At 37.5% G+C, this 14,912-nt stretch overlaps 2 protein-coding genes across 2 annotated transcripts in view; both read left to right on the forward strand.

The window, feature by feature from the left end:
• Positions 1-14,912, forward strand: part of SNTG1 (syntrophin gamma 1) — an 895,276-nt gene that overhangs the window by 56,522 nt on the left and 823,842 nt on the right. The window lies entirely within an intron of this gene.
• On the forward strand, positions 486-9,904 carry LOC103886787. Its single transcript, XM_017961999.3, has one exon. It carries the CDS (start codon positions 7,612-7,614, stop codon positions 8,170-8,172), a length of 561 nt encoding a protein of 186 aa, XP_017817488.1. The 5' UTR covers positions 486-7,611; the 3' UTR covers positions 8,173-9,904.

The raw sequence follows: 14,912 nt of genomic DNA on the forward strand, positions 1-14,912 counted from the left end.
CAAGGAAAGCTTGGATTTGCTTCACCACAGGATGCCATACACTACTTTATGGGAAGTTGTAGAATTTACAAAAATTCTCAAAAGCAAATTCATTTTAATTCATTTAGCCTTTCTTTCTTTCTTTCTTTCTTTCTTTCTTTCTTTCTTTCTTTCTTTCTTTCTTTCTTTCTTTCTTTCTTCCTTCCTTCCTTCCTTCCTTCCTTCCTTCCTTCCTTCCTTCCTTCCTTCCTTCCTTCCTTCCTTCCTTCCTCTTTCTTTTCCTCTTTCTCTCTCTCTCTCTTTCTTTCTTTTGAAATGGAGTCTCACTCTGTCACCCAGACTGGAGTGCAATGGTGTGATCTTGGCTCACTGCAACCTCTGCCTCCCGAGTTCAAGTGATTCTCCTGCCTCAGCCTCTCAAGTAGCTGGGATTACAGGTGCTCACCACCACACCCGGCTAATTTTTTGTATTTTTAGTAGAGACAGGGTTTCACCATGTTGGTCAGGCTGGTCTCAAACTCCTGACTCAGGTGATCCACTCTCCTCATTTTCCCAAAGTGCTCAGCTTACAGGTGTGAGTCACCACACCCAGCCATTCACTTAGTTTTTCAAGTTACATCCATTACATAGGGTCATGTAGGGTGGGGTCAGGTTAAAGAAGAGAGATAGTCTCACTATCAAAACGACAATGACATCATGGTGTATGTTCCAAGTTACAGAATTTGAAAAGTTGCTATTTCTTCTTCACTCCTCCTCAGCCACACTCAAAATGCTGTCATAAATTCATGCTGCTTTTTGATGCTGGAATCAAAAGCCTGTGTGTGTGTGTGTATGTGTGTGTGTTTTCAGGCTGGTGTGCTATTGAATCCTTACAAAACAAGACTGTCTCATGTTTTTATTACTTATTTTACTCAAATTGTCATTACAGATACTTATTAAGGAAACATTTAGACCAATCCTGGGGTGATTAGAGAACAGGATTGGCGTAAAGAATGTAACTTTTTCTCTGGTTGGCCTCTTACTACTAAAGGGTTTCAGTGATTTGACAACTCCAGTAATATCTCTGTATCTCACCATCTGGCAGCATTTCACAGTGCCTGTTTGATGAGTAAGAGGTGCTACAAGATCATTACGAGGAAATTTCAGCACCAACAAACAGTTTCAACAATTGTTTATGACCACGGTAGTGCTGCAAACAGACACATACACTGAAATGCGTTGCTTTGTTTTAGAAACACAGGTACTTCCTGCTGTAGTTTTTAATTGTTTCAGTAATGCATGTATGTCTAGCTGCACTCTTTTTAATTCATTCAACATCTAGCATTTAGTGACCCTGTCTGATCTGAACAATTCTTCTCTTCCAGGGACTAATACAATTGTTTTAGATTATTGTTTCTTCCCTGCAGCTTCCAAAATAATCAATAACAAATTACCTATTTCATTTAGGAAACAGATATTTGCTCCCTTGGAATCCAAATTATATTTAGATGTTTTTATTTTTGCTGTATTCCATAAGATCCCTGACCAAATAGATGGTCAGAGAAGGTTATAACTTATGTGGCTCTAACTCCCATGTCTCCAGAGAAGAACATTCTGCCATCCTAAATTCTGCAGCTAGTGAGACTGGCAGATCACTTATTTTTAATGCTAGAGACTCCTTTCTCCCACCTCGAAGAGTTGGCAGCTCTGGTTAGGGAATGATGCCAGATCTAAGCAAAGTTGACTTAAAGTACAGGTAATCTGGGAGACTAGTGGTGCTATGAATGCACACAGGACTCAACTCCCAGCTGGGTTCAGATTAAAAGAGTCTGGCTGAGATCCAGATGAGATGAAATTTACTACTTCATTTTGGGGAGTCTCGGCTTTCATTAATATGCATCGGTATATCTTATAGAATTAAAAATATTTGAAGCAAGGAATAAAAATGAAAAAACAGTGTATACTGAAGAAAAGCGTATTCCTGTTCATTTGGCATAGATCAAATCAGTTGAACTCAGAACTGTAGAATCAAATTACAGATACAGATGTCAAGAAAGGAATATTTGGAGAAAATAAAAATGAAAGCAACAATGATAAATTCTGATACCATTTGATAACATATATCATTTCATTTCAACAAAACATACTTCTACAATGCTATAGTAACAGCATTAAATTATGTGTTTTCATTCAAATGAAGTAAGAGAAGATTCTTGATGCTATGAATGCTATCTTCTTAGAGGAAATCATATCAATATTTTACCATAAGCCCCAGTTGTTTATGTCATTAGAATATTAGGCTGTTTCCTCCTTGACTTCATTAAGATTATTCATCATGTCAAGTTTTTGCTTTTCTATACTAGGAAGTATGCTGTTTTCCAAAGAGAATGAATGTAAGTAACAAAATTTCAAATCATCCAGCTGCCTATTTTCCTATCTGGAAGCACAGGCCACAACCCCATTAGCAAGACATAGTAACTATAGCCTGATAAAATTAATTCCCAAGAATTACCTTAGAGTTTTAATCTTTTCCAAATGGAAGTCAACAAAATGCAACAGTCACAATAATATTCAATTGATGAGCGCCAATACTTTCCTAGCTCTCCATGTTGTAGAGGGTGCCTTCATATATTTTATTAGCTTCTTTGGACTTCTCAAACATTCCTTGAGATAAGGAGATAAAGCATGATTAAAACATCTGTTTTCCAGAAGAGGAATCTATATGCCCAAGGACACATAGTTAACATGTGACAAAATCATCCTCAGGTCTTTCATTTCAAACTCCTTGCTCTTTCAACTATTTCTCAAGATAAATGCAAAAGAGATTATTTTTCTTTTGGTGTCATAAGAGAGCCCTGGCCTGGCCTAGGAATTGGGGAACATAGTCCTCATGTGCCAGATCAGTGATTTGTATAGGCTGTGTGACCTTGTGTTTCCCTACATCAACTGTAAAATGAAGGCTCTGAACTAGATCATTTTAAGTACTTACAGCTGTAAAATCCAATGACTCTATTTAAAATAATGTAGGAAGCTTCAGAAAAATTGCATCTATAAGAAATTTTATTGCTGAAAGTTTCCCAGAATGTATCCTGCAAACTACAGTGCCACATGTGTTAATATATATTATGGCATAAAAGAATCTGTGGGTAATTGGTTTTGCGAAATGCAGAGTAAAACAAAATTAGGCATAATTTCTTTATGGCAGGACTTCTCTGTGACTTCAACATTCCAACTGCAGAGCGAAACTAGAGAAAGAGCATGGAGAGTGCACAGGTCCAGGCAGGGTCCATGGACATGATCATGGGAATAATGGTCCAGGAAAGTGTCTCTGAGAAAAGCCTCATGTCCAAACTGTCAGCGATGGTTCTCAATGGGCAAATCATGGCATCTCCTGATATCTCCTCTCTACCAAATGGACCTTGAGGTGGCTACGGGCTGTATATTTAAAGACATATCTGGTGGAATAAAATTTGAAGGAGTTTCTTAATAAATATAATTGCAAACTAAACTTTTAGACTGCCTTAATTCATAATCACCTCAACTGCCAAGATCATTTAGCAATATTGAAGAGATCGTTTCATTCTTCTTTACCTATAGCAGTGCTGGATAAAAGGATTTCTGGGATTTCTTAGAATTTCATATTAAGAATACCCGAGTATCTTTGCCTTAGTATGCTTGTTGATGTTGATAATATGATACAAAGCTATTCGAGGAAGGTTCCCAAGATTCATGTTTCGATTAATCGCCACAATATGTACAGCAGCGCTTGCCTTCAAGATCATTGGGGTGTGCAGGGTTGTCAAATTGGCACGCAGTGTCTACAATCTGATAATTTTTTTCTTATTACTGTTTTCAGGATGAGAATATGAAGCTGATCTGAATGCTTTTGACATCCATGGGCCTTGCAAGATAGTTCTACAATAACCATAACAGACAGGTTCTCTATACACATAAATCATACGTAGTCCACAAGAAGGGGACTGTTACTTTCAGTTTGAGGAAAGGTTTCTCCTGTTTTAAAACAGTATGACTATGTGCCTGCAAGACTTACAAAACATATATACATGTGCAAAGGCTCCATTCTTGATATATAATTTTAACAACTTTGTCTTTTTTTGTTTATTTGTTTATTTTCATGTTGGTGGTGAATTACATGAAATTGACTTCCATTTATTTTTTCAGTAAACAGCTAGTTTTACAAACTACATTTGCTCCCTGAGTTAGTTATTCTTATTTTTATTTCAAGAACTGGGGTGGAGAAAGAATTGGAAAGAAGACCTACTACCATTCTTGAGAACTATTACTAATTTCGAGATGCACATCTCAATTTACTCCAGAAGCAATGGTTCATCCAGAGGTACCTTGCAATCAGTGATACATTTAATTAGACCCTATATCTTTTTGAGAAAAGCAAGGCCTGATATGAAGGCTCAGTGTGTGTATATTTTTGTGGAAAATGGAAAGAAATAGGAAAAGAAATTTTCTTTGCTTTCATAAAGTGATGTTTATATGAAATTATACTAGTTAAGTGCCTTAATCACAAACAGAAAGGATTGGATGGCAAGTCATCCACTTATTCTCTGTGTTTTTGCGTTTTTATATTTCTTCTAGAAATGTACATATTGCCTGATTTCTCCCAGGTTGTGAGGCTGAATAAGGCAGATAGTTCCCCAGTTTCATGAAACTTTCAATGGAGTGTTTGTGTTTGGGAGGATAGGAGGAGCAGGAAATAAGAAGCAGAAATAGCCTGTGGAGTGTTCCTGAGTGTTTGGCGGAGAATATTTAAATGTCATGCAAAAAGAAAAGTGACTTAAATTTGTCCAGGGAAGCCTACTCTGAGGAGTGAATTTTATACTGAGATGTAATTGACAGAGCAAAACCAACCATACCAGGATTAGGAGAAGAGTTAAGAGAAGAGCAGAGGTACCCAGGTAGGAGTGAGCCCACAGGTTAGGGGAACAGAGAGAAGGGAGCCCTGAGTCCTGATCATGCAGGATATTGTAAAGCCAAAGAGATAAATTTTACTTAAATTCAGGTTACAATGGAAAGCCACCAGCATATTTTAAGCAAGATTAAATGGCATGCTTTCTTTGGTTTTGAAGAAATATTCTGGCTACTATGTGCAGAAAGGAACCATAGACAGAGGAAAGCAGCTCAGAGACTGGAGGTGGGCTTGTCTCATTGACCATGGCCAGAGGCTGACAATTTGCAGCAGGAAGTGCTGGTGAGAAAAAATTGATGTATTTTAGGCTTTGATTCCATGTTTTAATAATGAGGTGTGGGAAGGCAAAATCATTGCAACTCACTCAATTCAAAGAGAAGAGCGACCAGTCTGAGAGGGAAGGTGGGTGGGAAGTGGAGAGCTTAAAGAAGTGTCTGCAAGATGAAGTAAGGATGAATGACAAGTCTTCTCAGCAAGCTGAAGCAGACTCAATAGATAAAAATGGGCATACGACTGCAAAGCATGTTTAACTTCTTGTGCTAGACCCATAAATGATTTAGACAGATTTTTTTTTCAGAAATTAAAAAAAGATCAGTCAAAGCAATTAAGAAAATGTAGGGACTGTGCTTTTATTCATTTCCACTTTGAACGCAGTGCTATGTTTGAACCTAGGAAGGATATGAAAGGTTGTTTTGAGAGTGCTCCCACTCAAAGACCTGTGCAAGATCATCTCCATCTCTGAGACCTAGCCCAGAGTGCTTACTAGTTAGATCTCATCTTTATGTACTGAATTCATTATTTTTATCTTTCAAAATCAGAACATTTTCAAAAGAAAAGTTAAGTAGGAAAACAGAGCAGAACAACAGAAACATCTGAGGGTAAGAGGATAGGCATGTGGCCTGGGCAAGGATCCCCGAGGGGGAAGATGCCGATGAAGATCCTATTAGTGTTCACTTATCTTTCCTCAAAGGAAGACAAAAAAAAGACCAGATGCCCTTTTCATCCTATCTTACATTCATTCCTCTTTCCCGTTGTCGATCCTGTCATAGGCAGAAGATGGAAAGGGGAAGGCTTCATTGCAAGGGCTGATCAAAGATAAAGTTAGAAGGTCAGAAGACAAGGCAATGCATGCAGCCTCTGTAGTGGGGATGCGGAATCACGAACACGGCTTGGGCGTTAGACGGTCTTCAGCTGGCTTCCCAAGAAAGCTGCTTATTAGATTTGTGACCAGGACCAGGGGGAAATCCCTGGAGCCTCAGTTTTCATATCTTCATAAGGGGAAATAATAATAATAAAGATGCCTGGAGGATCACTTGTGAATACCTGTAAAATGCTTCCCACAGGGCCTGTGGCCAACCGACTTCACAATTGTCCACTCAATGTAATGGACGTTGGCATGTTGAAATGTAGATCACTCTTTTCTTCAAAGCCCTTTTGCTCTTTTATATGGTAAAGATATGCTGGGATATGAAAGAGATTTGAAATAACTAGTTCCCCAAGTTAGACTAGAATGAACTGAAATAGAGAGGGGGTAGAGAGGGAGGGAAGGACAGAGAGATTGAGAGAGAGAGAGAGAGAGAGAGAAACAGGAGGAGAGAGAAGAAAGGGGGAAGAGGAGAGGAGAGGGAAGAAGGGAACAGGGCTAGAATGGAATGAGCTAGTCAGGAGCTAATTAATGACCAAAGAGGAAGAAAAGAAAGCAATGCAAACAAATGAAAATGCAGCCAAGGCAGAAACACACTGGATAGGAATATGCTTAACAGAGAAGTGTCTTGCTGCTGTGCAGGCTGCCTCAATCTAAAATAGCATGAGTGGCCTTCATTCATGGCCACGATCACTGAAGCGGCTCCGAAGTGGCTTTGTACCTGTAAAAATGGGCTTGTTTTGATTTTTTGAACATATAGTTAAAATTGTTGTCTTTATTGTAAAGGTCCATGTTTCATTTAATAGTCTACCAGAAGTATGAGGACATCATGTAAAAACACTTAAATTAGAATGAAATAGTAATAAAAATAAAAATAAGAATAGCCATTTTATTGAGAGTTTAGCTGAGTGGGGCACTGAATTCTTTCCCTCCATTATCTAATGTTGAACTCCAGGCAGCAGGTTTTATATTTATGTTCACTTTAGAAATGAGGAAATGGATGTTTAAGAAGTTGAGTAACATCCAAAATATCCCCCAGTTATTAGTTGACTTCGGGACTCAGTCCTGGGTCTTCCTGACCCCAGACTTCAGTGTCCCTAACCACTATGTTAGGAAGAAAATATAGGAGATAGGGATGAATAAATGTAATCTTCCTCCACAGATAGGTAAAATCACAAGCTTGGGAGAACTGACACCATAATGTAGGAATTCTTCCCTGGACAAGTTGAAAATAATTCTATTTCAGTACATTAAAAGGCTTCACTCTGTTAAGATTTTGGAAAAGAATAAGCGAATTTGGTAGTGTAATTAACAGGCAGGGTAGTACTGTCCCTTATGGTTTGGCAATGAGCAGGAGGGCAGTTCACAATGGAGAGACGCAGACGCCTTTGGGGCGGTGCAGCCGTAGGGGAGTGCGCCTGGGACTGAGTGTGCCCCTGGGACTGCATGTGCCCCGCACCGCCGCCTGCCCTGCGCCAGGAGAACCCAGAGGACGGATGGGCCCAGACTGTCCTACCACCGTTTCAGCAGGCGCCGGTCTCTCCAGCAGCTCCTAAACAGCTTTTGTATGTCCTGTATCCAAAGTGTGTGGCTCATAGTCAGGTTCTGTGCTTTTGATGGCAATCCTTTTTTTGGGTCGGGATCATTTTCATCTGTTGCCGCTTCTGTCCAACCTTTGCTCTTCCCCCTGATCCTTCTCACCCTGTCCCTTCCTGTGCCTGTCTGCACACCGACGTCCTCGGTCCTCGGGCTCCCTCATTCTCCGGGGTTCTTGGCTTGGTCTGACTGGGGACTTCTCACACCTAGCTTGTCGTGGCGCTCCAGGGCTATTGCATCTTGGTTAAAAGGCCTGTCTCTGCAGACTGAAGGTTTTCTGCGGTCAGGATCAGGCCTGTTCGGTGTCTCCCTGACCGCCCTTGGAGTCTGCTCAAGGTATATTGGCTGGAATGTTCTGAGAGACCGGCAGCCCAGGAGTGCTGAGTCGCTTATGTGTCCGCTGTTTACACTGTGCATGCGTGTGTGTGCAGGGAAACAGCCAGGCAGATGCACATGGTTATTTATATCTTCAGATTACTTCTGTGAGGAAAATTCTATCCTGGTGAAAGAGCTTGCTGTTGAGAAACAGTAACTGTACCCATGTAGACACCACAGTATTCACTCAATGTATTTGACAGGCACACTCATATTGTCAGGGTAAAAGGAGGCAGCAGCCTCTTTGAAATGCAGGGACAGAGCAAGTGACGAGGAGAAAACACACAGCAGGTATGTCCACATTGTTGTGCAACCAATTTTCAGAACTCTTTGATCTTGCAAAACTGAGACAGCCTAACTATTACACAGCAACTCCCCATTCCCAAGTCTCCCCCAGCGCCTGACAGCCACCATTCTACTTTCTTTCTCTGTGAATTGCATTACTCTGGATACCTCTTCCAGTTTTTATTACAGGCCTGCTTGATGTTGTAAAGAAATCAAATGTTTGGCCCAGTAGCCATCCTCCTCTCTGCTTGCTCCATCAACTGATATTTAACTGGTAGCTTCAGTTCTAGAAGACAGAGCCGTGAGCGCTCCTGACTTGCACATGCGCTTGTATGTACACAAAATGCCCTGCTCCCTAGTTTCTGCCTGCAAGAATTCCTCCATATCCCTGCCCTAGGGCTTCCTGCTTTACTTTCTCTTCACATCCCTTCCTGTAGACTCGTTTGCAAAAAAAAAAAAAAAAAAAAAATTATGTTTGCCTCGTGAGCTCCCCGGGGCACAGCTTTGCTGCCTCGCAGTTGCCCAGCTGACCACTCGCAAGAACAGTGTGTTCTTGATTTTTTTTTAATAAAATAAAATAAATTGTACTTTCATATTATACATTATAATTGAGTGTGGTAGAAATAAAATTTAATTTCAGGTGCTTCTGGTAATATGGCTCTGGGGTTTCTACTGAAAAAGTAAAAATCCAATAAAAAGTATTCTTTAGGGAAGTGTGTTTTTAAGCCTTTTAGACACTTAAAGCTAACTTTTGGTAAGGGTTCATTCACAAACTGTACACTCTTATGATTTCTATTCATATTTTCTCACTCTTGCTTAAAAACATATTTTCTTAGAGAAGAACTGTTTTTTCAATAAAAATAGAATGAATTCCCATACATCAGTCTCTTCTCTGTAAGTGCCCTTCTGAGCCCCATGTACACAGAAGAGAGTGAAGACCAGTGAAGCCCTTTAGAGAGCTAAATAATAGATGCAGTTGAGTGTCTAACATCTATGCAGACTAGGTTCCTGATAGACATTGAATTAAATCTCCTGGCAGGCCAGGGTATTAATCTGGGGAGAAGGAAAGCCATGTGAGTTAAAAGTGGAAGTATCACAGAACAGAAGCAAGCAGTAGTACCTGAAGTAACCTTAGCAATAATAGCCTAATAAGAAATGAAGAAAAGGAGAGATGGGGAATAAATAAACTGGCATCAGAGACTCCTGGGAAAGACTCATAATTAGAGGTGCCAAAAAAGGCAAATGTAAATACAGAGCCTCAGTCTCCTAAAGCCTCAGGCTCAGAAACTTTGCTCCTGGCTGCTAGACCATGGAAGTTACTGTTTCCTTTATCCTGGAGGCAGGCTAGACTGAAATGATAAAGAATCTGGACTCTGACATTTAGATTTACAGTAGTGCACTATTGTTTGTAAGGGCATTATTGATTAGAGTAGGGCAAAAAGATGGGCCAACATAATTTGTTTTAGTCTATCCTGTATTATGGTTACTTGTCTGTCTGCCACCAACTATGAAATGTGACTTTAGGAAAGCAAATACGGCTACCATTACATTTTGTCATAGTAAATGAATAAAAGTGAATCATTTTATCATTTTCAGGTGATCAATAATATTTGAAATAATATAATTAATCTTTTATCCATTTTTTAATTGTTATGAAATATTTTCCTGTTCCTTAAAGGTGTATAAAATATTTTGCTTTCAATTAAAAAATTAAATATATTACAAACAAAAAATCCTTGCCCTCTTTGGGCTTTCAGAGTATGTAGACTTTCTAAACAGTCTTTGTAGTGAAATAAAAAGCACTTTAAAAGTTAAATGATGTCTTTAGAGTATCTTTACCTTAATTTTTTGTTGTTGTTGTTGTTGTGGATATGAACATCATTAGTTGTTTACCACAGATCCTTGTTAAAAAAATAACTGATAGATAATAAAATCTATGGAGAAAATAATAGCTTTAAAAATAAAAGTCTTTGGAAAAAAATGAGCATGTTTTTCAAATTGACTTGATCCAATCAAACTCTTATGTCTCCTTTAAGTTAAAGACGCTCTCCTTCTAGTTCCATGTGAAATCATTTATAAAAAGAAAAAGTACATCTATGCCCTGGAGAATTACTCAGTGAGTATGTCATATCCTTCAGTTATAATATGTATGGGCACATGAAAATTTATAAGTCTCAGTGGTAGGCAACTGCTCAAGTAGTTGGCATCTTAATCCTTCGTTTTGAGAGCTCGAAATATTTTGTGAGTTCAGATGACTGATTTCTTCAGCAAATGTTTTTGGCATTTTGGGCCCATCTGCTCTTTGTTAGACACAATTCTAAACTTTGGAAATACAAAAGAAATTCTGATAGCTAATTTTGAATCTTTTCTAATTTTGAATCTATAACTATATATATTCATTATATATAATGAAAAATATCATATATATGTATACATGTATACATACATAATGTGTGTGGGTTTATAAATATGAAATTAATCAGGTGCTGTGGCTCATGTTTGTAATCCCAGCTACTCAGGGGGCTGAAGCAAAAATATATATATATATATATATATATATATATATATATTTGAGCCCAGGAGTTCAAGATCTGCCTGAGCTACATAGTGAGACACTATCTCAAACAAACAAAACAAACAATGTGTGTGTGTATGTGTGTGATTCTATTCACTTGACCAAGAGCCAAGGATGTTACCTTAACTTGCATTTACCTTTACAAGAAACAGATGGCTTAACCTAGTTGAGTTTAGATCATTCCTTGCTTTATTTTTAGAAAACTAATCTAGTGGATATTTGTCTATTAACGCTTATGTCCATGTTTCCTACAATTACTCACAGAAGATGTCAGAATACTTCAGAATTAGTATTAAATCCAAGAGATGGGAACTACAGTAAAATTGATGTAATCCAATTCAATTGAGTTGCAAAGTTATTGATTTTTAAAAAGCATTAAGCATTATGCACTGTGTGTACTTTTAATACAGTTTTGCAAAGGCTACAGTGCTTGTCTAAAGTTATACCAATGAACCTTTATAAATGCAGTTTCCTCTCATCCCTACCCAAAGGATGCTTCAGGAAGAGGGGGATTTATACCACAGTAATTTCATGGACCATAAAACCTCAAGTGTTATGCCATAGTTATACAATCATTTTGATGCTTGACAGCTTGCCTTTGATACATAATTATATTATTTGAAACTCAGTTATAACTGAAAAAGGAAAAACATTAACATAGGAACTTTCTGATTAATCATTGTAAAGAGAGAGTTGTCTATTCATCAAGTAAAAGTTCAGACAACTTGAGGCAAAAAAAGTTTGCACATTTTTCAAAATTCAAGTAACATCTTTATAAAATCATGCATTTAATGTGCTTTATGTATGTATCATTTATACTGCGTTCAATAAACATATCAAATTCAGTTTTTAAACATAAATAATGTGGATTTTATGTATTTAAAGAACCTTTTTGTTTTGTTTATTGGATTTCTATATACTTTATAAATAATCTCATTTGCTTTTTATTATTGAGAAGTGTATGAGATCATAGCTTAAGTAACCAAATGAGATAACATGTATAAGAGCGCTCAGTGTGGTCCGTAAACTCCCAGTTATTCACTGCTCTTGCCCTGGATAGCCCTGACTTACTAGCTGAGGGCCAACATGGGTCCTTGTCAATCACAGCAGCTGGCAGAGGCCCCTATAGAAGGCTGGGATGGTGCTGTCTACTTCACTGTCCTGATGCTTCTAAAAGGTTTGCAGGAGAGTGGTATAGAATAATCACAGTTATTGAATTCTTTTTTTGCTCCCTTTTAAAGTAAGAAAATAATGTTACTCTACTGAAAATTTGAAACTATGTTTCATTTTATTCATGAGAAAATTCATTCCCAGTAAGATGAATGGGGGGGGGTACTGTTATCCTGTGGCCTTGGTAGCATTTAATTTTCATGGATGTGCCAATTCAGTTTATTACTCTGAGGCAGAATTCTGCCTTGTTGTCTTCTATAACCACTGTATTTCTTACTATCCATCATACTAGTTTTCTTTCGTGACATTTTATCTTTCAAATATTAGATTAAAAATCCTATTTCAAATGAAGTTCAAACATTTGACAATATAGCTCATGCTGTGAGCATTTCTTGTTTTTATTATTTCTAAACAATATATTTATCTGGGATTAGATAGGGTCAAATATAAATTATTTCCAATAGCAAATGAATGACTTGAGATATAAAATTATCCTTAATGTTTTACACCTAAATATAGGTGTATGGTTATACACCTATGTTATGGTTTAATTACTTGTAACTTATGGTTCAATTACTTGTAATGTTTGCTGTATAATTTTATTTAAAAAATAAATGTTGTTTATAAATTTTATTTAAAAATAAGATCACTACATTTCATGAAAAGTAAATTGAAGAATCGATACTTTATAGTAGGAAGAGAATCCGCATGCTAACTGTAGCACAGCTTTAAAGAATTCTTACATGGCTGAGAATGAGATGGCACATTCCCCAACAATAGCATTAAAAATGTTTGGCTAGAGGTGTGTCACAGAAAGTAAGTTGCCTCTATAATCTTAAAATCGTAAGCATCTCTATCATAAAGCAATCTGTTCTTCTGTTGGAGTATGTTTTCTTACCTTTGCCTTACCAATTTCCAGAAGGAAAACTGTCTGAAAGGTGTTTTTGGTTGAATTGTAATTAATCAGCTTTCCCTCTGGTGGCCAGGATTAGATTCCTGAGGTACTAAAATGTCATAATAATGAATTGAGAATGAAAGTTTCAGAGGCATAAAGTGATGGTTGAAATATACTGAACATGTTATAAAAGGGGAAGCAACCACAAGTTTTGTCATTGTTGTTTGTTTGTTTGTTTTGCGACAGGATCTCACTCTGTCGCTCAGGCTGGAGTGTAGTGGCACGATCTCCACTCACTGCAACCTCTGCCTCCTGAGTAGCTGGGACTGCAGGTGCTCACCACCACATGTGGCTATTTTTAATAGAGTTGGGGTTTCACCATGTTGGCCAGGCTGTTGCCAAACTCCTGACCTCAAATGATCTGCCCGTCTCGGCCTCCCCAGTGCTGGGATTATAGGCATGAGCCACCACACCCAGCCTACAATGTTTTAAATCTATTAAAATCAATATTGAAATCACAATTCTTATTATCTCCTGTAGAGGATATTAATAATATTAAGTTGTGATACTATTTTGTTAATGTAGATTAAGCTTTTAGTTATAGATGACAATAGAAAGTTTTTTTAATCATTACAATGTGAGGGGTTAATGACTAAAAGTAGTTGATATAAATCATATAACATACAATAAATATAGTTAAATAAGGCTCATAGACAATGGCAATGCAAGTTTTGATAATGAAATTCACTACTGAAAATAATTCAGCAGAAGGGATGCTTTTCTTCAGTTATTTGGTGGCATATTCTCTCATAATAGGTAATCCCAACTTCATGTGATTGTTTTTTAAACTTTGATTTTATTTATAGACACCTATTTGGCATTTATTCCATGATGATAATGATAATGATCTATATTTGAATTAGTAAATCTGATATGACCTTTATATTTTATAAGTACATATTTTTCATGTATCAAAGGTTTCATAGAAGTCTACTTATTAAAAGTCCAAATAATTTCTTTTTATAACAAAGACCTATGTGAGATAGGCTTTATAGAAAAGTGTTAGATTTTTACAAATAAGTGAATTAGGTTCATTTGAATTTATTGAAGTGAACAATATTTTAATATTAGTTCTATTATAAAACATTCCAAGAAGTTTCAAAGCAAAAGTTGTGCTGATCAGATCTATCAAGGTAAATTTCTGGCATTAGTGTGATGCATAAAATAAAAAAGGGGTAAAAGATGTTCAGATCAACAGAAAAACTGCAATAATCTGAATTTCTTGTACCAAGCAGAACTGTATATATTTCACTTCCATTTTCCTGATAAAGGATCTAGTTGGGTCACTCTTCTTCAGATAATGAAGAGTGTTTTACAGTGTAGGTGGAACACTCATTATGATCCCCTCTCATATGACTGGTCTGAACTGGAGTAAGATTCTAATTATTGATTAAGTCAATTGTGGTTAAGTTGGAGGTATCACATCAAGCAAGTCATTGGGGTTGTGCAATATTAATGACTTTTACAATTTCCTGTGTAGCCACTTTTATCAGAATGTTTGTACATGATACTCAGTATAGCCCAGATTAAATAATAAACATCTGAGTGACCATGTGCAGTGGTTCATGCCTACAATCCCGGCACTTTTGGAGGCCAAGGTGGACAGATTGCTTGAGCCCAGGAGTTGGAGACCAGCCTGGGCAACAACATAAGACCTCATCTCTACAAAAAGTCCAAAAAAAAAAAAAACCCACAAAAAACAATAGCCAGGAGTTGCAGTGCATGCCTGTATTCCCAGCTACTCAGGAGGCAGAGGTGGGAGGGTCACATGAACCCAGGAAGTCAAGTCTGCAGTGAGCTGTGACCATGCCCACTGCATTCCACCTGGGCGTCAGAGTGAGCCCCTATCTCAGAATAGATAAATGAATAAATAAATACAAAAATATAAATAAATATCTGGATATGGAGAAGA

The sequence above is a fragment of the Papio anubis genome, chromosome 8 (assembly GCF_008728515.1).
Source record: "Papio anubis isolate 15944 chromosome 8, Panubis1.0, whole genome shotgun sequence".
NCBI classification, from domain to species: Eukaryota; Metazoa; Chordata; class Mammalia; order Primates; family Cercopithecidae; genus Papio; species Papio anubis.